At 54.0% G+C, this 22011-nt stretch overlaps 3 protein-coding genes across 10 annotated transcripts; 1 reads left to right on the top strand and 2 right to left on the bottom strand.

Moving 5' to 3' along the window:
• Positions 1–212: 212 nt before the first annotated feature.
• Positions 213–6763, bottom strand: SLC23A3 (solute carrier family 23 member 3; the record flags this gene model as incomplete). Of its 3 annotated transcripts, none has more annotated exons than XM_082630820.1 (12): positions 213–505; positions 952–1047; positions 2051–2218; positions 2499–2604; positions 3197–3450; positions 4601–4709; positions 4864–4987; positions 5311–5492; positions 5817–5890; positions 6079–6200; positions 6314–6471; positions 6599–6763. In XM_082630820.1, 12 exons carry the CDS (start codon positions 6761–6763, stop codon positions 213–215), a joined length of 1851 nt encoding a protein of 616 aa, XP_082486946.1. The 3 variants fall into 3 exon arrangements, with proteins under 3 accessions (XP_082486946.1, XP_082486947.1, XP_082486948.1); XM_082630821.1 differs by having other exon boundaries at positions 6103–6200; XM_082630822.1 differs by lacking the exon at positions 3197–3450 and having other exon boundaries at positions 4601–4640; positions 4864–4956; positions 6103–6200.
• A 1786-nt stretch (positions 6764–8549) lies between these two features.
• Positions 8550–14209, bottom strand: CNPPD1 (cyclin Pas1/PHO80 domain containing 1). 5 transcript variants are annotated; one of them, XM_082631260.1, is made up of 9 exons: positions 14143–14209; positions 13154–13241; positions 12598–12706; positions 11985–12066; positions 11701–11821; positions 11487–11615; positions 10479–10540; positions 9994–10111; positions 8550–9760 (listed from the first exon to the last, which is right to left on the bottom strand). In XM_082631260.1, the coding sequence occupies exons 2-9, from the start codon at positions 13220–13222 to the stop codon at positions 9215–9217; spliced, it is 1236 nt and encodes a 411-aa protein (XP_082487386.1). In that variant the 5' UTR covers positions 13223–13241; positions 14143–14209; the 3' UTR covers positions 8550–9214. The 5 variants fall into 5 exon arrangements, with proteins under 5 accessions (XP_082487386.1, XP_082487388.1, XP_082487389.1 ...); XM_082631262.1 differs by lacking the exon at positions 14143–14209 and adding an exon at positions 13509–13728; XM_082631263.1 differs by lacking the exon at positions 14143–14209 and adding an exon at positions 13504–13578.
• Positions 14210–14279: 70 nt separating this feature from the next.
• On the top strand, positions 14280–20269 carry RETREG2 (reticulophagy regulator family member 2). Of its 2 annotated transcripts, none has more exons than XM_082631258.1 (9): positions 14280–15094; positions 15385–15491; positions 16548–16575; positions 16937–17072; positions 17447–17531; positions 17834–17977; positions 18139–18233; positions 18388–18523; positions 18781–20269. In XM_082631258.1, exons 1-9 carry the CDS (start codon positions 14814–14816, stop codon positions 19392–19394), a joined length of 1626 nt encoding a protein of 541 aa, XP_082487384.1. In that variant the 5' UTR covers positions 14280–14813; the 3' UTR covers positions 19395–20269. The 2 variants fall into 2 exon arrangements, with proteins under 2 accessions (XP_082487384.1, XP_082487383.1); XM_082631257.1 differs by having other exon boundaries at positions 16545–16575.
• Positions 20270–22011: the final 1742 nt, after the last annotated feature.

The raw sequence follows: 22011 nt of genomic DNA, 5'->3' as shown, positions 1-22011 counted from the left end.
GAGAGAGAGAGACACACACACACACACACACACACACACACACACACACACACACACACACACACACACACACACACACACACACACACACACACACACACACACACTCACTCACTCCTCTCCCTGGGAGAAAGTAGAGCCTGGGATCTGGCTCTCCAGCAAGCTGAGAGATAGGGCTAAAGTAATCAAGGTGGAAGCTGGACTCCTGGTAATTACTGGGACCTAAGTTCTTCTCTGCTAGACCCAGGGCACTGCTCCCCAAAGCCAGGCAGCAAGTCGGCTGTCTCTCCTGGCTCAGAGGGCACTCCTTCTTCATTCCCAGAGTCTTCGGGCAGTGGGCAGAGGCAACGGAGGGGCTGGGGAATGCAGGGACACAGGTTTTGGATGGAGAAAGGAAGCTCATACTCTTGAGCAGGCTTCTCCCTGGACTTCTGAGGCGTCCGAACCTCTTGGGCAGTGAAAGAAGATGGCAGCCCTTGACCTAGGCCTCGCTCAAGCTGTGTGCCTGCAAAAGAGAGGGTGGTCAGGGCTTCCCTCGTGGCACAGTGGTTAAGAATCCGCCTGCCAATGCAGGGGAAACGGGTTCAAGCTCTGGTCCGGGAAGATCCCACATACCGTGGAGCAACTAAGCTTGTGTGCTGCAACTACTGAGCCTGTGCTCTAGAGCCCACGAGCCACAACTACTGAAGCCCACACGCCTAGAGCCCGTGCTCCACAACAAGAGAAGCCACCACAATAAGAAGCCCACACTCACCGCAACTAGAGAAAGCCTGCACACAGCAACGAAGACCCAACAGAGCCAAAGATAAAATAAATTTTAAAAAAATAAATTTTTTTTAATTCAAAAAAGAAAAAGAGAGAGAGAGAGAGGGTGTTCAGGCCATTGCCCAACCCAGGGAGTGATGACTTCCAGGCCATTCCCCAATCTGCTGGGGCCTGGCCTCAACTTACCAGGAATGGTGTTCTCTAGGAGGAAGCCCAAGAGTCCCGCCAGGAAGATGGGCTCTGTGAGCAGTGAGCGTAGTAACACATCCAAGGGGCTCCAGCCTACAGGGGGTTGGGGCCAGGCAGGAGGGGAAACTCTGATCCTATGCAAAGCCAAGGAGCCTAATACTTCCAACCTAAGCCCAAGTCTTGGACCAAGGACAGATCTTTCTGAATTGTTCCATGCCCCCCTCCTTTGTCCCTCTGCTCTCTATTTCCCACACCCAGGCCCTTCCCACAGGGTCCCTGCTCAACACCCTATCTTCTGAGCATACACGTGCCCTCCAGATATGCTTCGATAGTTCCAGGCTCCCTGTCTCCTGAAAGTTTGGTATTAAAAGCCCCAACCTTATTTCCCATTTCTTACCTTCTGTGCTCTAGCCTGGGTTCCTCAACCTCAGTACTACTAACATTTTGGACTAGATACTTTTCTGTTTGAGGGAGCTGTCCTGTACATTGCAGAATGTTTAGTAGCATCCTTCTACCCACTAAGTGCCACTAACAATCACTTCTCCCCTGCTTATAACAACCAAAAATGTCTCCAGACATTGCCAGATGTTCTCTGTGGGACAGTTAAGAACCACTGCTATTTGCTAAGCTGAGCTAGCTAAGTTATTTGCCACTCCCAGGACATACCCTATGACTTCCTACTTCTATGTCTTTGTTTATGGTGGTTCCTCCACCAGGAATGACCTTCTCACCAAATATGTTTTTAAATCTTACCATCCTTCAAGACCAGCTCAGTGTTACTTTCTCCATAAAAGTTACCCAGATCATCTCCAACAGAAGCCATCTCTCTCACCGCCGAGCACCACAGCTCTTTATCTGAACCTTTCTAGTTATGTTTCTACACATCTCATCTCTTTTTCTAGACTGTCACATCTACAGTCACCTTTGTATCCCAAGGGGCTAGCACAGTGTTCAATAAATATTTGCTAAACAAATGGATGGGCTATACCAAAGCCCTTCTCTGGGTGCGGGGGCCTGGAGTCCAGAGAAACTCAAGCCTTGAGCCCTTGCTTTCCCACTGCAGAGCAACTTCTCTTTCCATCCCCCCTCTTCCCACCTGTGCTCAGTAGGACTGGAGCTTCCCGAAACCATCTTGGCAGCAACAGGGCCATGAAGATGGAGAAGCCAACAATGAAGACATTCCGCCCAGAGTCAATGTCAGCCAAGTGGAAGCTGGAGAATCCAGTAGACAGAACCACGGCCTGGGTCACCCCCAGCACCCCACCTGTCTCATATAGAAGTAATGAAGATGTTGGGAGAGGGCTGGCACAGCAGAGAGTATTGCAGTCCAGGGCAGGTTGTAATGGGCAGAGACCACCAAGAGGCTCAGGAGCAGAGAAGGCCAGTCAAGAGGCCAAGTTATGGCTGAGAAAATAGGACAGCTGACACATACATCCATATATTAGGAGGCTATTCAGAAAGAAAGGGTGCTGACCACCAGCAACCAGTTGGGCCCTGCTGGGGGGAACTGATTCAGTACCAGTCCTGCTGATACATCCACTCACCAAGCACAGGCAGCGGGATGGTGGTGAGGAGCTGGACCAGCCTCGGGGAGAGCCCAAGCACCACGCAGAGCAGCCCCACCAAGTGGGCCACTCGCCGAGATCCAGCCTAGATGATGAAGATACACTAGAACACACAGCCACCTCCTCGACCGTTCAAGGTTTTCACCTGGCCGACACCTTCTCATCGTTTGGATCCCAACTCAAATGTCACTCTCCCAGGAAGCATCCCCCGGCACTCTACCTAAAGCGGCTGCCCTTACTCAACCACTATCCCACTATCCCACTTACTCAACCACTATCCCACTATCCCACTTACTCAACCACTATCCCACTAACCACTATTCCCTTACTCAACCACTATCCCTAAATAGCACTTATCACTCTTGGAAATTATCTTCTTTTTTTTTTTCTTAAATTGTCTACCTCTCTCTCTCTTGAAGTCCCCAAGAGAGCAGAGACTTCATCCGACTTGCTTCTCTCTAGAACCTCAGCCCTGGTACAGTGCCTGAGGCACAGAAGGAGTTCAGTAGTGATTTAGTGTCTTCCTCACACTCCTAGCCCTTACCACTTCTAGGTACCTCTCTAAATGAGATCACTGCTGTGAAGTGCCTGGCAGAGGGCTGGGCACAGCTGGCAATCAGTCCCCTTCCCTCTCCTGCACCTCCGGCTCCCCTCCACCACCACCCCCGTCCACATACCTGGAGAAGGCTCACTGTGCCCACGTTGGGGAAGCTGGATGCAGTGCCCATGGGGCTCCCCAACAGCCCAGCCAGCACACTGCCCAGACCCTCCAGGCTCAGCCCTCGGCTACAGGCATGCGGAGGTGGAGAAGGCAAATGCAGCAGCTGGCCACACAGGGCGTAGCAGCCCAGGGAGCTGGTGGAAGCTGCCAAGGCCATAGAGACGCCTGCAGCCAGAGCCCTGGGTGTCAGCAAGGGCCAGTCCCACTCAGCTGGGGAGGGAGAAAGAGCTGCTTTGGGGCCAGACTCACGTCTGAAGCATCCCCCTGCCTCTGACAGCCTATGACACAAGGACCCTAAAGGCCCCATTGTCTCTGAAGATAATGTCTTGGGACAAAACCATCAAACTCAGGGTAAAGACCCATCCCTTCACTGTGGTCTACAAGGTCCTCTTTGGCCTGACCCTTACCTCTCTCTCTAGCCTCATCTCCCACCACACTCTGCCTCACTTCTTTCACTCCAGATACACTGGCCTTGTTTCAGGCCCTTGTACTTGTTGTGTTGCTGGCCACTAGAGGGCCTTTGCATATGCTGTCCTCTCCACCTAGAATGCTCTTCACTCTTGCCTTTATCCAGTAAGCTCCTACTCATCTCTCACATCTCAGCTCGGTGATCACTTCCTCAAGAATGCCTTTCCTGGGAATTCTCTTGTGGTCCAGTGGTTAGGGTTCCATGCTCACACTGCTGAGGGCCCAGGTTCAATCCCTGGTCGGGGACACCCCACAGGCCACACAATGCAGCCAAAAAATTAAAAAATTAAAAATTAAATAAATAAAAATAAAAACGTAAAAAAAAGAGTGCCTTTCCTGAACCCTCTAATAAAGTCAGATTCTCCATTATGAACTTCCATCACACAAGGTACCTGCCCTTTTTAATTTACCGCATGCAATTTTACATTTACTTGAGTGACTATTTAATTAGTATCTGTATTCCCCAACAGATTATAGGCTTCGTGAGTGCAGGTACCGTGTCTGTCATGTTTATCACCATGTCCCCTATCACGTGCCTAGCACATAATAAGCACTCAACAGACCATTATTAAATTGATGAGCGAGCAAATTTCATATACAATGCCTCCTCAAAAGCAATCTTTGTGCACAGGTCACCAACTCAAATGTCTGTAGGAGTAAGTAACATAAATGTGTAAATTGGGTAAGAAGTATCAACACGTAGTGGTGGGGCTTACAGATGTCTCTAAACAGTAACAAGACACCTGTGGTGAGCGGCTGGCATTGCCCCTCAGACTGGCAATTTCTCTCCCTTGTGTGTTTTGAGAGTCCGCACAGCTAATTTCATTAACTCAGAGTCCAAAGAAAGAGACACCTTTGTTTGAGTAAGAAGATGGAGGAGGAGAAAACCTACCTGGGTGAGGCAGCCAAACCCACGGTGCCTCGGCAGACAGCTCCCGGGGGGTGATGCTGAGACCCAGAAGGGCAGAGATGATCCACACACAAGCTACTGGGATCAGCACCTGAGGACAAGACTGAGACAGAAAAGAACCCCTCCCCCAGAACTTCTCAAGCTAGCCTTGGAGGGGTAGACAGAAACCAAAAGGTAGGGGGCTGAGCGAGCATTCCGCACCAGCCCTTCTAACTTCAACTGCCCCTGCCCAGACCTCCACATACCGAGAGGAGCCTGAAGACAGGGATGTGAGTGTGGGTTGAAGAGGTTGAAGCTCGCCTCCAGGGGTGAGGCGGTAACAGGCGGGCGCCCAGGTGCTGAGAACAGACCACCATGAGCAGGATAAGCCTAGGAGAGGGAAGGAGCTTTACGAGCCAGAGGAAGCAGGCATCCTGAGGCGGGGCAGTGGAGGTGGGAGTGGCAGAATACCGTAAAAGGGGGTCCCGGAGAAGAAAGCCCCCCATGGAGGGGGAAGGAGGGTACCTTGGGGGCCAGTGGGAGACAAGGTGAAAGTCAGAGTGAACAAATGAATCCAGCAAAAGTCCTGGATTCCAGATCCACAGAGTGTTGTCCCTTTCAAGATGGCAGCTGAACCTGGTGGAGCCAGCACCTCTGCCCTCCCCCGCTCCCACACACCCCACCGGGCACCACGCCTCTCAGGACTTACGTACAGCGATGCCAGGCCCCAGTGAGCAGAGCAGAACAGGGCTACCTCCCTGTGGGCCGAGAGCCCTGCCACAACTAGGCTGGGGGCCAGCACCAGGGGCCCACAGTGGGGGAACAAGTGGCCAGGACCCCCGAACAGCCCCAGCATGACCTGCAGCAGCCCGGAGACCACCACGGCCCCGGACACCTGGTGGAGTGGAGAAGTGGACAAAGAGAAAACATTCTGCTCAATTGAGATGACCTCAGCCTGGACATCTTAACTAATTCCAGGGAGTGCCCTGGTGGCCTAGTGGTTAGGATTCCAGGCTTTCACTGCCGTGGCCCGGGTTCAATCCCTAGTCAGGGAACTGAGATCCCGCAAGCCACGTGGTGTGGAAAAAAAAAAACTCCAGGAGGGCTTCCCCCCACCCAACTCTTTGTCCTAGAGCATCTCAGTCCCTGAAAAGTGGAAACAAGAGCCTCCCCAGTCGGGCACCACTCTTAGCTCTCCTCCGCATCCCCACGTACTCACTTCTCGGAGAGAAGTGTTCCAGAGCTCCAGGCCATGGCAGCCAGGTCCCCCACACAGGCGCAGCACAAGGGAGGCTGGGAGAAGTTGGGGACGTGGAGAGGAGAGAGGTAAACAGGTTGGAGACCCATTGCTCTACAGTTCTGGCTGGTGCCTGACACAGCTCCAGCACTCCATGGTGCCTAGCCCTCCCATCATTGCCCCATCTCAATCCTGCACCCACGTACAACTGTGTGCTCAGGTGAGCACCCGACCTCACCCTCACCCTGTGCCCTTGCTCTGTGCTCACAGTTTCCAGGTGTCCGGGTGGTCAGAGGTAGCTTCTGACTGGTCAGCACCAGACCAGGGATAAGAAACTCTAAGGATGGAGCCTGGATAAGAGGCAGCCTGTAGGAACAGCAGCCCCAGCAGGTCTGGAAACATGGGGCAGCTGAAAGCCTCCCCGAGCCTCTCCTACGTGCTGGGACCCTGTCCCCTTCTCTGCAGGGAGTTCCCCTCACCTGCTGCCCATCCAAGTTTGCAGGGCTGTAGACACGCCACATGAAAAGAGGCTGGAGGCCAGGAGCTGGGCAGGGGAGGAAGAGGGTCCTCCTGCAGGGAGACTTTGAAGCAGGAGCAGGTGGGAGGCGCAGAGCAGAGAAGCCAGGACCAAGATATGCTGCAGGCAGAGGAACAGTCTTCAGAAATAGGCAGAAATACCTACTTCCAGAGGGTTTCTCATGCCACACCTCCTCCCTCCAAACACCCCCTTCAGCCAGCACCAGCTCCTGCACCTCTGCTCTTACCTGCAGAGCCAGAAGACAGCTGAGGCCCCAGGGAGGACACCCACACACAGAGGCCCAAGAGTGAGAGGAGGGATTTTGGACAGCAGACGGCTGCGGCAGGGCAGCCATGGTACCCTGGGAGCCCACGGATCGGAGTTGTATGGCGTTGGGGGGTGATCGGCTCATGCTGCCCTGCCTTTCGTCTTGTCTTGCCTGCCCTGGAGTTAAGGAGGGAGAGTAAGAGGTCAGAGTTTGTGTGAAGTTAGCTGCCTGGAGCGGGCAGGGGGTGGGAGTGTCAATGAAGCAAAGCGAAGGGATGAGGGATTTGGGGCAGGACACAGCCCTTTCACCTTTGCCCAGCTCTTGCACAAATTCCATCACCCATTAACCGGGGAGCCAAGTTCTGGACCCCTCCCCCCAAGAATCTCCATCTAGAGCCCCTGTCCCGGGATAGGAGTGGTGGGGAGGAAGCCTCTAAAATAGGCTGGGGAGATTTTACAGACTGTATTCCCTCCTCACGACTGCCATTTGGAACCACCACGATGACACTGCAGTTCTCAATCCTATTAGGGTCCAGCCCCCTGGACTACCTCAAAAGGAAACATCCCTACATCACGTACAACAGTGACCACAACTCCGTATAATGTCCTCACTGTAATATAAAGGAGAAATAAAAGGAATTTACCCTTTCAGTGTGTGAAAGCTTGGGCCCAACTAAACCAGAAGACAATGAAGTAGCCCAGTGCCCACTCCCATATGTGGAATCAACGTGGACGTGACAACTGCGATGCCAACTGGTATCAGTGCTTTCCTGATGACACATGTACCACAGGCACTGCTGCCATTAGGGACCTGAAGTTCCAAAATAGTGAACAAGTTCTTGGTAAAGTGATGAACAAAGCATGGTTTTCATTTACACAGAGGTGCATTCCTAGCAAACCGAGTCTTTTTCCAAATGTGCAAAATCTATTCTGTGTTTACATGTAAAACACTGCATAATTCTAGGCTCAGATAAACAGGCTTTGCATATACGTGATGTACATCCGGTGGTTCAAAAGTTGTCTCAGGAATTCTTCATAATAAGAGGGGGGTTCCTGAGCATTTCAGGATGTGTAGCATCCTGTACAGGGTGACTAAATGCCAGCGAGTCCCTTCCCTTCAAATTTTTTCAATCAAAAAATGTCCCATAGGGACTTCCCCGGTGGTCCAATGGTTAAGACTCCATGCTTCTACTGCAGTGGGCATGGGCTCCATCCCTAGTCGGGGAACTGAGATCCCACATGCCACACGGTACGGCCAAAAAACAAACAAAAAGCCCCATAAATTTCCAAGATGCACCCTAGGTAGCTGCACCACCCCTGCTGAGGATATTCTTCCATGGTCCCAAATAACCTTAGTCCAGCTGGCTGCTCGGTTTTCCTTCTTCCAGTGATAACCCAGCCTTGGTCTTCTCTTTAATAACGCTGACAACAACCACGTGTCAGAACAGAAAGGATGTCAGGAGAGAGGTAAGGTGTCCTTGGGCTTGCCCTCAAGCTCGTGGGGCTCTGCTGGATACTTGGCTTGGCCTCTCTCCACGAGATGTGCTTAGGGATCCACAAAGACAGTGCTCACTCAGAACTTGTGACAGACAGGGCTACTAGCCCCAGGCGTGGCACAGTCACCTTCTGGGCCCCACTGCATCCAAGTCAAGCAGTGCTTGGGGCCTCAGGGTGCTGGGAGCAGGGATGAGGGAGAAGCTTGATATGGGAGCCTATGACCATCAAACAACAGGGAAGTTCTGGAATGGGGCTGAGAGAGAATGAGTTGCAAGATGATGGGACCATATGACCATCAAACAACAGGGAAGTTCTGGAATGGGGCTGAGAGAGAATGAGTTGCAAGATGATGGGACCAGAGAGTAGGGAGGCTGAGAAGGTAGATACGGGGAGAGTTCTTCGAGGGCTGCTGCAGAAGGAAGAGTCCAAGCCACGCAACTGAAACTGTTTATTGAAATCTTGGTTCTACAAAAAGCGTGAAAAACCCAGATACAAAGCAGTGGCCAGAGAGGCCTGTGAAGAGAACACCCGGGAGAGGAACCAGAAGAGAGGGACGCCCAGGAGGGGGAGACTAAGAAGAGAAGGGTGGAAGATGAAAGGGCCAGGTTGCAGGTCCCAGCAGTCCCTGGCTCTTCTAGACTAAGTCCCAGGGACGGGTGTGGAGAGGGTTTCCCCCCTCACCCCGCCTGCCCGCAGCAGCTCCCACCGTGGATGGCCCTGTCAATCCCTGCCTCTCCTGCATCAGGGACATCACACAGACCATGGCCAGTGTTTCCTCCCTCCCTCCCCCCATCCTAGGAAACTCAAAAGTCTAAAAGAGCCCAGGGGAAATGGAGGGACAGGGGCTCCTCCCCTGTCCACCTGTGACACGCCCCTGGTCGCTGAGCTGAAGCTTCTCCCGGCACCACCACTGCCCTGGCCAAGCAGCCAGCCACTGAGGGACGGAAGAGCAAGTGACCTCCAGTGCTTCTGCCCCACAACGTCCTTAAGCTCCATCACTCAGGAGGACAGGGGACCAGCCAAGAACCCAGATCACGCTTTGCTCCTCCAGGTTCTCAGGGACTCCCAAATCCTCTTAATGCGTTCCTCAGAACCCTACCTAGCCTGGAAAAATGAAAGACTTAAGGCGGGCCAGTTCCATGATGCCGAAGAGGGAGCATTGCTGGGGCTGTGGGAGCAGCGGGAGCATCGGGCTCCAAGGCCAGGGGGGAGCCAGGCCGTGGGAGTGGTACCGGGGGCTGGGGGGCCCAGTGGGGACGGTATGGTTGGGGTGGTGGCAGCTACGGCAGGCTGGGGAGTCCTTCTGGAGCTTCCGGCAAAGGGGGCAGCTGTGGAGAAGAGCGAGAGGAGCAGGAGCAGCCGGGGGAGGCAATGGTGGCGGAGCCCGTGAGGCCGGAAGGCTGCCCCAGAGTGGACGCAGCCCTACGTCGACTTCCAGGCAGCTGGAGACGTTAGCAGGAGACGGCAAGCACTGTGGCACCGAAGCAGGTATGCAGGGTTCCGAAAGGCACCTGGAGGCCAGTCCAAGGTCTGGGGGGCCAGGTGGGGGGCTGCAGGACAGCCCCAAGGACTGGTGTATTACGGCCACTGATGCCACAGCCAGGGCCACACTGCTCACGTATGCCATAGCTAACAGGCAGGACAGCTGCAGGAGAGGGATTAAGAAAGGTCAGTGCCCAGATCCCCTTCCCCAAACCCGCTTCTCACTGTCTTTAACACACCCACCCCTCATTTCTGGACACCTGTACTCAAGTGAGAGCTCTCTATCACCATCTACTCCCAAACCTCATCTCCTGAGCCTTTCCGTATTTGCTTTACATCATCCCACCCTACACCACAGCCGGCTCAAGCTCCCTATCCTTCCTGACCCCTCCTCACCTTTGCCAGCCGCTGGCAGAGGGAGCCCAGGGCCAGCTGCCAGGCAGGCTGCTCCAGCAGCACACACAGGTCTGTATAGGTGTACCAGCCCCGCCGGCGGCCCTGCTGCTCAGCCACGCTGCAGAAAGAGGAGAAGAGACAGAGAGAGCCTGCAACCCTCCTGCAGCTGGCCCACTGGCACCCTCTTTCCCCTGGGGACCCACCAGGAAACACTAGGGAACTTGTTAAATGTACAGATTCCTAGACGACCCGTTGATCCAGAAGCTGAGAGTGAGACCAAGATGTGTATTTTAAAGAAGCTTCTCCCACCCTCTCAAAGGTTATTACAAAGAGGGCCGCAGACAGCTTTGGGAACCACTACCTTGGGCGATTCTTTTTCCCGTCTTCTCTCTCCCCCAGTTACACACACCCTCATCTCTGTTTCGCTCCTATGGCTGAAGCCTCCCACCAAATCCCTCAACCTCTTCCCAACTCCTGGAACCTACCAGCTCTCCAGCCAGCTCAGCACCTCAAAGATCTCCCGAGGGTCAGTGTAGAGACGCCAATCCTGTGGGTAGGAAGAGAAGAGCGTCGAACCAGGCTTGGATATGAGCCAGAGTCAATTAATAACCAGACCTAGAGGAGCAAGTACAACCACTGCTCCGGGTAACACTTGGCTCTTACTGTGTGCCAGATACTGTTCCAAAAGCTTTTTGTTGTTGTTGTTTGTTTGTTTATCTATTTATTTATGGCTGCATTGGGTCTTCGTTGCTGCACGCGGGCTTTCTCTAGTTGCGGTGAGCAGGGGCTGCTCTTCGTTGCAACGCATGGGCTTCTCACTGCGGTGGCTTCTCTTTGTTGCGGAGCATGGGCTCTGGGCACGTGGGCTTCAGTAGTAGTGGCATGCAGGCTTAGTAGTTGTGGCTCACGGGCTCTAGAGCGCAGGCTCAGTAGGTGTGGCACACGGGCTTAGTTGCTCTGCTGCATATGGGATCTTCTTGGACCAGGGCTCGAACCCGTGTCCCCTGCATTGGCAGGTGGATTCTTAACCACTGCACCACCAGGGAAGTCCTGTTCTAAAAGCTTTTACGTATTAACTTATTTAGTCACCACATATCTGGTTTCACATTGCAGCCTCCATTAAAAGCAAGGGGAAAAAGTATTCTTGAGGGTGGTCCATACTCATAGGGAACCCAGAACCTAGGGACAGACAAAGTCTGGAAGCAAATAATCAGAGCCCAGTAAGATAAGCTCTGACTCAGAGTGTCCCCTATGGTGCCTGGAGGATTGGTGATGAGGGATGCTCCATTTCTGGCTTCACCATGCCAGGAACCTCCAAAGGGTGTGCTTATTCCAGAAAAGCTAGAAGGGAAGACAGTAACAAGGGAAGGCACAGGGAGGACAAGCAAAAAGAGAAATGAAGAGACAGCAGAAAGCTGGGAGATAAAAGGCAAAGGGGGAAAGGAACATAAAGATGGGCCAGGAAAGCAGAGCGAGAGAGAATAGTTACTCACCATGGCACTCAGGAAGCCCCTCTCCAGGGCATTGAGAGTGGGCACGGCCACACCCCCAGCAGCTCCCCATTCGTCACTGAAGACTTCCTCCTCCTCCCCTTCATCATAGAGGTACTTACTGGCCACCATCTGCAGAGGAACCAGAGGTGGTGTCAGGAGAGCTCACACCGGGCTCCCAGCTCACCAGAGAGATGAAGGGAAGAGGGCATCTTACCATGGAGATCAGGAACAAGTCGGACGATGACACATGCTGTAGGTAGTCTGGGTTTCGATGCCGGAGCCGCTCAATGTACACCAGGGCTAGCATCATAGCACACGGGGAAATGCAAGCCTCCCTGGGTGGCGAAAAGGATTAGTAACTAAGCCCAGGGGTCTTTCAGCTCTTGTAACTCTTATGATGCTCATCCCTGTATCTTTACAACTTCTCCTTAGAAATAACCGTTCCCTCTCTCTAGGGCCGAAACACTCTCATTCCATCTCTCTCAATTGCAGACTCACCGGGACACATGGGCTACATATTTCTTCTGGAGCCTGCGAATAGGACTGGGGGCTGCCTTCTGGAGCAGTTCCACAGCAATGTCTGCAGGGGCAGAAGGAAAACAGAGTGAGCAAACAACTCCTCCAAAGTTGTCCCCACTGCTATCAACAGGAGACCCAAAACAGTATTATCTGAGGCCTTGGGGGCAGAACCATAATAACAAAATAGACATCGAATTCTCCCACACTGAGACGAAAAGCCCTTTCCAGGTTTGAATTTCAGCAGGAAGGCTTATTTCCCTGTCACCTGAAACTATATAGATCTGTTCTCTACTCTAATTCATTTGAAAAGGTACACATGCGTTGCTTCGGAAATATATGACATGTATCCTCGGAAAATTTAAAGCTTCTGGTATACAAATCAAGCATGATACAGACTTGTAAAACAGCCATGTTTCCTCCTCATCTAGGCTTAAAACAAAAGTGAAATACAAACCTACTGCTCACGTCAAGCAAATGCACTGGCTATGAAGAGACAGCGCAGTTCCCAGCGGACACCTAGAGTCATCCTGGTGACCACTGACAACCCCATTTTCAGGCTTCTCGTTGGCCCATTCGCACCACACTGTCTGACCTGCCACAGGGCTGGAGAGCTCCTCCAGGCTACAATCAGCTTCCCAGTCCCAGCCATAGTAGAGTCTCCTTCGGATCCGGGCACTCAGCTGCTGGTGTCCTGGGAGGAACTGAACAGGACAGGAGGGTGGTGGAGTGCGAAGGGCAGGGAAGGATATGATGGAGATCGTGAAGGCTTGAAGGCGGGCGCGGGGCGAGAGGCTGGCCTCACCGCTGGCGGGGCCCATGCCCCACCCAGCCCCGCATTCTCCGGACTGTTTGCCAACAGCAGTCTGTCCACAGGGGGTGGAATCCTCCTCGCTGAGGGCTCTGGAGGAGAAGTTCTCTGAGAAGGGCCCCGGCTGGCCACCTCCTACTCCATAGTCCTGTACCCCGCGGCTCACCCCCGGGGCCCAAGCAGCCAGGGCCTCGAGTAGGCACGGTTAGAGCGACTACCGCCTGGTTCCCCGGCAGAGTCATCAGGCGAGCTCGCGGCCCCGCTCGGGCCCCGACGGGAGCGCCCGGAGTCCCGGCTCCAAGCTCGGGGAGGCAGGGGAGGGGGCGGGCCGTACGCTCACCGTGAAGTCCTGGAAGCCGGTGAGGGCGAATGTGCCTTCTTCGTCCAGCAGGAGCCCGGCCAGGTCCATCGCGCCACCAGCCGCCGCCCTGCGAAGGTGGAAGGAAAGGGAACGAATTGTAAGGGAGCCGCGGAACCGCCAATGAACGCCTGTCCACCTGCCCGTCGGCCTCCCTCAAGCGGGCCCCCACCCTCGCCGGTGGAGCACCCCCGCCACTGGCCAGAGGCGGCAGGCGGGGCCGGGCAGGCGGGAGCGTCTTCCTGTTCCGCTCCGGGCGGGGCTCCGGGCTCCCGGCCCCGGGATCTGGGCTCCGGACTCGGGGAGTGGAGCTCAAGGGCCAGGGCGCCCACCTCACCCAGTAGAGGAGACCCGGCTTCGAGGCGCGTGCTGTGCCTTTGCCGCGCCGCGCGTCTGCCCTGCGTTTACAGGCCGCGGGGGCGCCGCTGGCCAGTCAGCGCCTGACACTTCCTGCCGCCCGCTGGCCCGAGCCGCCGGCCCCGACCGCCGGGAAGGAGCCGGGCTATTATTCCTGGTATCGCTGAGCCCCAGCGTGCCCTCGTCTGAGAAAGCGGAACAATTCTTAGGGGACCTTGGCGCAGTGAGGATGAACGAGCCCGGCTGAACTTTTCATACCGATGTAAATAAAACAAAGACTCAGAACAGGGAGTTGCTCGCGATTGTTTTTTTAAAGAGGAGATAATACGCACACACAGAATAATATACATAAAAAAAGCGTCAGGAAGAGTACACAAAAATTTAACAGCAGTGAATTGTGTACAAAAGGCAAGAGCACTTTTGGCTGTACATCTTCCTTTTGTACAGCTTGGAATTTTAGACCTAATTAAACACGTATTTTGTAGGATTATTGCAAAGATTAAATGATCTCAAGGAAACACAAAACGCTTGTTATGTTTTAAACCTCAACAAATGGTGTTAACATGCCCCCCAAAGAGTAAACAGCACCTAAACGGTTTTATTTTTAAACTCACCCCCAGACCCCAATCTCTTGCTTAAGCAAGGGATTGGAAGTTTTCCACGCGTAAAGGCGGGAGAGTTTACAGAAAGATGGGAAGGAAACTACTTCTCTTAATAGCTGAAGCTGTTTTTGAGCCTGTCGAGTCACGCGCTGCTGTTTGTTTATTCGCTGAGGAGACGGAACTGGGAGGACTAGTACCGTCGAGTGTTGCGTAAAGGGACGGTCGCCGCCCTACCAGAGCAGAAGCAGGCCTCTCGGGGTATACTGGGCATCTGAAGCCCACTCCCTGGCCCTATCGGCCGCATCACTCCAGAAATACCGGGCCAAGACCAGCCTCCCTAGCCGCCCTGACTACACAAGGAGAAGAAAATTGGCTGGGGTGGGTAAAAGCGGAGATTTCCGTCCTTCCGTCCGAAAGAGGCAGACACCGCTCGGCGCAGCCAAAACAAGCATCTGCGTAGGAGCAGGGTCACCGGCAACCGCCTGCGCGCAGGCTCCGGCCGCCCCAGCTCGGCGGTTAGGGCGTGTCACGTGACAGATTCGTCGCTCCGCCGTCACGTGACGCCCGTCCGCGGCCTCAGCGGCCCTCTCCGCTGCGTGCGCCCCCTTCCGCCTGACGCGCCCCCGGCGGCGGCCGCGCAGCCCTGGCTCCTCGCGGGCTCGGGCGGCGGCTGTGGCGGGGCTATGGCGAGTGGCGGTGGCGGTGGCGCTGGTAACACCGGCGCAGGTGGGGGCTCGGGGCTGGGCCTGAGCCTCGGCCTGGGCCTGAGCCTAGGCATGGGTGAGGCCAGCGGCGAGGCGGAGGAGGAGGCTGCCACGGCCGAGGCGGTGGGACGCCTGGCCACGGCTCTGTGGCTGCGGCTCCGCGGCTGGGAGGCGGTGCTGGCGGCAGCGCAGCGGCTGCTGGTGTGGGAGAAGCCGCTGCACAGCCTGGTCACGGCAGCCGCGCTCAACGGCCTCTTCTGGTAAGGGCCGCGGAGGAGGGGGGCGGGGCCGGGCTGCGCGGTAGAGCGGGGGCGGGAGAGCCCGGAGTACCATTCCTCTTTCTGGGGAAGATGCTTGTCCTGGGGGACTGACCCATCAGCTGTTTTTTAAAGGTCGTCGTCCGCCTGGGTTGCCCCATTTCTCTGTCTTCGGGTGTCGAGTTAGGCCTGGAGGTTCCCATTCCCCCATCAGTGGGCGGTTTTCCGCCTTTGCGATGGATGTGGGAGCCTCTCTCACCCACTCACCGCTGAGCTGCCTGTCTCTCCCTAAGGTTGCTGTCTTCCTCCTCCCTACGGCCCTTCTTCCTACTCAGCATCTCACTTTTGGCCTATTTTCTGTTGGATCTCTGGCAGCCTCGCTTCCTCCCTGACATCTCAGGTGAGTGTTACTTAATTCATTCAGCAAGCCCCGTTGGGCACGTGTGCTGTGCCTGACTCACCTGGCTGGGTTGAGTGGTGAGGGGAGCGTGCAGCAGGCCACCTGCCTCCCAAAGCACGACTGCTTCCCCAGATGGGAAATATAATTTGCCCTTTCTCAAAATTAATGTTATTGTGTGTCGTAGTTACGACTGCGGACTCTGCAGCCAGATGGCCTGGGTTCCATTGCCTGCTCTCCCATTTACCCTGTATGTGACCTTGGAAAAGTCACTCGATCTCCGATTTGCGTTCGCCTGTTTGCTCAACTATAAAACAGGGACTGTAAAACTTATTTCATAAGGAGGTGGAGAATAAAGGAGTGAATACACTTTATGTGCCTGTGGTAGGGCTTCATATATGGTAGGAACTATAGGAGCATTAGCTCTTCCTGTGTTTTTTTTTTTTTTTTTTTAAGATGTTGGGGGTAGGAGTTTAGTTATTTATTTATTTTTACTGTGTTGGGTCTTCGTTTCTGTGCGAGGGCTTTCTCTACTGGTGGCAAGCGGGGGCCACTCCTCATCGCGGTGCGCGGGCCTTTCACTATCGCGGCCTCTCTTGTCGCGGAGCACAGGCTCCAGACGCGCAGGCTCAGCGGCCATGGCTCACGGGCCTAGTTGCTCCGTGGCATGTGGGATCCTCCCAGACCAGGGCTCGAACCCGTGTCCCCTGCATTAGCAGGCAGATTCTCAACCACTGCGCCACCAGGGAAGCCCCTTTCCTGTGTTTTTTGTTGTCCACATATTCACTTAATTGACATGTTGGAGTAACTAGGTGCCAGACGGTGTGTGAGTTGATTGTGGTGTAAACGTGAATAAGATGTCGTTCCCACTGTGCAAAAAAGGTAAAGTCTAAAGAAGGAGACAGACATACAAACGACAATAACAATGTAATACTTCCTGCAAATGGCATCTCAAAAAAGCACTCTGGGACTGCAGAGGAAGAGCAGCTGTTTCTGGCTTGGGGAGTTCCCCAGAGCTCTACACCTCAATAACTTGTTTTCCTTCTCTCTCTAAAGCAGCATCCCCAGAGGAGCCACACTCTGACAGGTGAGTGCAGGCCACCCCTTGAAGACAAATGCCCAGTCCCTGTCTTGCTTTGGTGCCAGTGTTTCACCGCCACAATGCATAGGCGGTACTGCAGCTTCTGCAGGCACAGACCCCAGCATAGTGAATGCACCGGTAACACGCTTGGTCCCAGGTTCTTGCGTAGGTGTTTGTGTGCCTGCTCCTTTCAGGGCAAAGGGTTGGGAGCTCTGGGCTTTGTTCCCCAGGACCCGGACGGCCTCCCCCTGGGAGGTGGGGTTGTCCACTTCCTTAGACTAAAGAGCTCATTGACGTTCTCAGAGGGATTTGAGTGCCTAGGAAGCTGGTGTCTGAGGCCTCCAGGGGTCGTGTCATGTCTCCCCAGTGAGGGTGCGGGGTCAGGCGCCCGGCCGCACCTGCTGAGTGTGCCCGAGTTGTGCAGATACCTGGCTGAGAGCTGGCTCACCTTCCAGATTCACCTGCAGGAGCTGCTGCAGTACAAGAGGCAGAATCCAGCTCAGGTAACCTCCCCCACATCACACAACAGTTCTCTACGCTGTGGAGAAATAGAGGCGGGGGTGGGGAGGAGTGACTCGAACTCCCCAGCTGGAGACTGAAGGATAAGGCCTGGTGCCTTCTTGAGGCAAGATTTACAGCTAGTAGTCTGGTACAGGAGGCAGAATAAGCTTCTGCTGTTTGAATTATAGGTGTTTGGCAGTGTTTATTGCAAACTTCCTAGTTGGTGGTCCTGGGCATCCTCTTGACTAAACTGGATCACCGCATTCCTAGAGGGCATACACCTCCTTCCACCGGCTGAGCAGTAGTATTTCTTACCCAGATAAGTGGAGCGTATACCTCAGCCTACAGTTCTTAGATCCTGTGCTCTCCTCTGCAGTTCTGCGCTCGCGTCTGCTCTGGCTGCGCTGTGCTGGCTGCGCTGGGACACTATGTTCCGGGGATTATGATTTCCTACATTGTCTGTGAGTAGGGTCTGACCTCTCCCCTTTCCAAAGCCCTGTCTTTTGTTTTCTTTGCATGGACTGACCCAGGGGCGGGTGGTACAGTCTGCCCAGTTACCCATTTACAGAGTCCTCCAGGGGATGCTGTCATATTAGTAACAGTGGAATAGTCATCTGGGGAGGGCAGTGGATGTGGGAAGAAGTTGGAACAGCCTCAGGAAGGGACTTTGTCTTCCTTCAGCCTTTTCTGTTTAAGCATCAGTTGAATGAGGGCCCTTGGGAAATAGGCTTAGGGATGTCTGAGTGGACACTCTAACCCCCAGTGCTGAGTATCCTGCTGTGGCCCCTGGTGGTTTATCATGAACTGATCCAGAGGATGTACACTCGTCTGGAGCCCCTGCTCATGCAGCTGGACTACAGCATGAAGGCGGAAGCTGATGCCCTGCATCACAAACACGACAAGAGGAGTAAGGGGATCCCATGACCCAGAAGGGGGGGAATGGGGGAGGACCTTGGCTTGTAGCTTGTGAAATGCCCTGGGATTTAGATACTTTCCATACCTTTGGCAGTGTTTGTCCCCCACCACTGTTCCTGCTTGGTCACTGCCCAGCTGTTCTTGGTTCTCTAGAGCGGCAGGGGAAGAATGCACCCCCCGGAGGTGACGAGCCACTGGCGGAGACGGAGAGTGAGAGCGAGGCAGAACTGGCCGGCTTCTCCCCAGTGGTGAGGTCCAAGGGAGGTGGGCTGGAGGAGAATTGCTCTGCTTTAGAGCAGCCACCTCTCCAGGGGGTGGGTGGTGGTGGTGGGGCAGGGATGCTCCTGGAAAATGGGCTCTCTTAGCCCCTTGCCTGGGGCATCCATCCTGGTTCTCCTGCAGGTGGATGTGAAGAAAACAGCACTGGCTTTGGCCATTACAGACTCAGAGCTGTCAGATGAGGAAGCTTCTATTTTGGAAAGTGGTGGCTTCTCTGTATCCCGGGCGACGACTCCACAACTAACTGACGTGTCGGAGGGTATGGGAAGTCCTTTGTTCCCTCCAAGCTTCCTGTTCCCTGTCGTGGGATGCTGGCTGTGCTCTCTGGCAGTTGCCCCCATAAGTGTTTTCTGTGGGGAGCTGATCCTCTAGTTCTACTCCAAACTCCTGAAAGGCCTTAATGCCTAAGGCCTGGCCCAGCCTTCCATGTCTTGAGTTCCTCAACCTCGAACTGATCGGCCTGTTGCAGCTACTCAGCACAGCAGGCCCATTCCTGGCCCTTTGTTTTCTGCCCAGATTTGGACCAGCAGAGCTTGCCAAGTGAGCCAGAGGAGGCCCTGAGTCGGGAGCTGGGGGAGGGAGAGGAGACGGACCTGGCCCCTCCCGAAGACCTGCTGGGCTCCCCTCAGGCCCTCTCAAGGCAAGACTTAGACTTGGAGGAGGAAGAAGATGTGGCATCCAAGGAAACCTTGCTTCGGCTCTCATCCCCCCTTCACTTTGTGAACACGCACTTCAATGGGGCAGGGTCTCCCACAGATGGAGTGATGCTCTCCCCTGGAGGACCAGTGGAGACACTGAACCCAGAGGCAGTGAGTGGTGATCTCATCACTCCACCTAGCGCCCTGTCACCCCTACTTTGCCTTGCTGAAAATGACCCGGCCCCTTCCCCCTCAGTACTCCCGCCTCTTCCCCAGGACTCACCCCAGCCCCTGCCTGCCCCCGAGGAAGAAGAGGCACTCACCACTGAGGACTTCGAATTGCTGGATCAGGGGGAGCTGGAGCAGCTGAATGCAGAGCTGGGGTTGGGGCCAGAGACATTCCCAGAGCCCGCTGATGCTCCACCCCTAGGGCCCAATACCCCATCTCTGGTACAGTCAGCCCAAGAGGCTCAGGCCACGGCAGAGCCATGAACCCCAGGGGAAGGAGTTGCAGGCACAGTAGGGCTTCTTGGCTAGGGGTGTCACTGTTTCCTCCTTTCCCTACTGCCCTGGGGAGGAGCAATATGTGGGGAAGCTGGCTATCAGATGGAGCCAGTCCGCCCTCCACCTGCCTGCCTGCCTGCCTGCTGTCCTGGGCCTGGTACAGTACCTGGGATTGGTTTTAAGCTTGTAAATAATTTGACATTTGGGTTAGTGGATGTGAACAGGGCTAGGAGAGTCCTTCCCACCTGCTTCCCTGCCTCAACTCCAGTTTCCTTCCACGATGCCCCAAGCCCTGGTGGTCTGCCCCTTCTTTTTCCTCCTATCCTCAGGGACCTGTGCTGCTCTGTCCTCGTGTCCCACTCGGTTGTTTAGTTCAGGCACTTTATCATTTTTCTCTCCTGTGCCATGCTCCTCTCTGCTTTATTTCCCTGCTGTGTCCTGTCCTTAGCAGCTCAATCCCCACTCTTGGCCAGCTCCTTCCCAGCAGGTCCCGGCTAAGCTTTAGGGAGGCTCCTGTCTGGGAGGTGCAGACGAAGCCCGGGGTGGTGGGTCAGGTCAGTAATCGTGCACTTAGTCGCTGTAGCTCGTATAACCTCCACTGCACCCTCGCCCTGGTTCATCCCAGCCTTTCCCAAGTCAGGATGGGAGCAGGGACCCCACAGCCCATGCGCCAGCACTACGTTAGTGAGCAGGAGCTCTGTCTTGTGGGGCGAAGGGCTTGCTTACTACCTTAGGGAGGAATAAGGAGACCTGCTTCTCTGGGCCATGGTCCAAGTGTGGTGGGACCCCCTACTAGGGTCAGGAGGTGGACAGTAACATCTGTGCAGGTGTTGACTGGAACAATAAAGTGTTGATGGCTAGAACTGCTGCTGCCTGCCTGCCTCACTGTGAGCTATGTCCCTCCCTCTGTGCTCTGCCCTTACTTCGTTGTCCTCCATCTCGCTCCTGGCTGTTTATTTACCTTTGTGCAAAACAAGGCAAGAAGCAAGGGTTACCCTGACAGATGTAACCTGCCCTTAGCCATGTTCTCTGATGGTGTGATATGCTTGGTGAGATTGAGCACGTACAAATAAATTGTATGCAGGAGGAAATTGCTTTGGCTTCCCAGTCAGTAGAAATTTGGGACCGTAACAGTTGTTTTCTACAGTGTTGCCCACAACCTTAACACCGTCTTCTCAAGAAGTCCTTACCCATCTACATGCTGACAATTAACTCCTTCGGTCCTCGTTTATCTATCCTGGGAGAACCAAACAAGCAGGACCTATACCTGTATTAAAACTGATTCCAGGCCCAGGAACATTGAAGAAATGGTGTCTAGCGCTAATTGAATGCAGGATATGTGCTTGGCACTCCTCTAGGTGATTTATATTAACTCGTTTTTCCCTCATGACCCTGAGATAATAGATACTGTTACTTCATTTTACAGATGTTGACTTTCACAAGGCCACGACCTTAGTATGTGGTGGAGCCAGAATCCAAACCCAAGCAGTTTGGCTCCAGCAATCACCCTGGAACAGGAAGCCCCTGTCCATTAATAGGGCACGAATGGGAAGATACTCAGGGTGTGGGAATGATAGAGCACCGATCTGCATACTATCTCAGCTTCACAAAGAGTGGTCTCTTAACAATCCTTTCTCTTTGGGGGAGAACAAGGTTAAAGGAAAGCCCAGAACTGGGCAGATGGCCTTTTTTATGAGTTCACATCCTCGGCCTTCAGCTGGAGATACCATATGGCAATGCTACCTGGCTTTTTGAGGCTGACTTCTATGCTGCATCTCTCTTAAGCGTGTGAGAAATTTTTCTTTTCCATTTGTTTTACATTTGCCTGAGAGACTCAGGGTTTCAATGGCCCTCCCTGTCTTTTGTCACTGAAGGAATATGAACTTGTAATCATCTGGAAATTTCTGAAGAGAATGAGAAAACAGTTATCATCAAACAGGCAATTCAGGAAAAGTAGAATTAATCAGAAAAACAATGGCTGCCGTCTGCCCCACCCATAAACTACTTCCTTGTTAAACTTGCAGCTTGAAGATAGAGCCAGAAGCCTGTAGTTGGGTCAAAACATTAACCATATGTTTGGAGTTCCGTGAGAGTCCATTCTCTCTCTCTTTTTTTTTTTTTTTTTTTGGCGGTACGCGGGCCTCTAACTGTTGTGGCTTCTCCCATTGCGGAGCACAGGCTCCGGATGCGCAGGCTCAGCGGCCATGGCTCACGGGCCCAGCCGCTCCGCGGCATGTGGGATCTTCCCGGGCGGGGGCACGAACCCGTGTCCCCCGCATCGGCAGATGGACTCTCAACCACTGCGCCACCAGGGAAGCCCGAGAGTCCATTCTTGACACTTGCTTTGGTCTGATGGTTGCTATACGTTTGTCTACAACTTTTTATTATCAGGTGTCCTGGCTATTTCCTGCCCCATGATGAAAGAGACAAGAAGAAAGCTTTTCATATGAGTGAAAGAAAAATGAGCAGAAATGTGAAACCTACAGTTAGGCTAAAGAAAAAACGAAGTACAGGCTGGGGGGAAAAGGGTTGGTTGCATGTTTATGTTTGCAGGGGGAGGGCAGTGCACTTTAGTTAACTATACATTCAAACAGCTAATAGTGTA

This window comes from Mesoplodon mirus (assembly GCF_964341445.2).
Source record: "Mesoplodon mirus genome assembly, chromosome: 8".
Taxonomy (NCBI): Eukaryota; Metazoa; Chordata; class Mammalia; order Artiodactyla; family Ziphiidae; genus Mesoplodon; species Mesoplodon mirus.
This window is presented reverse-complemented; position numbering and strand designations above follow the sequence as displayed.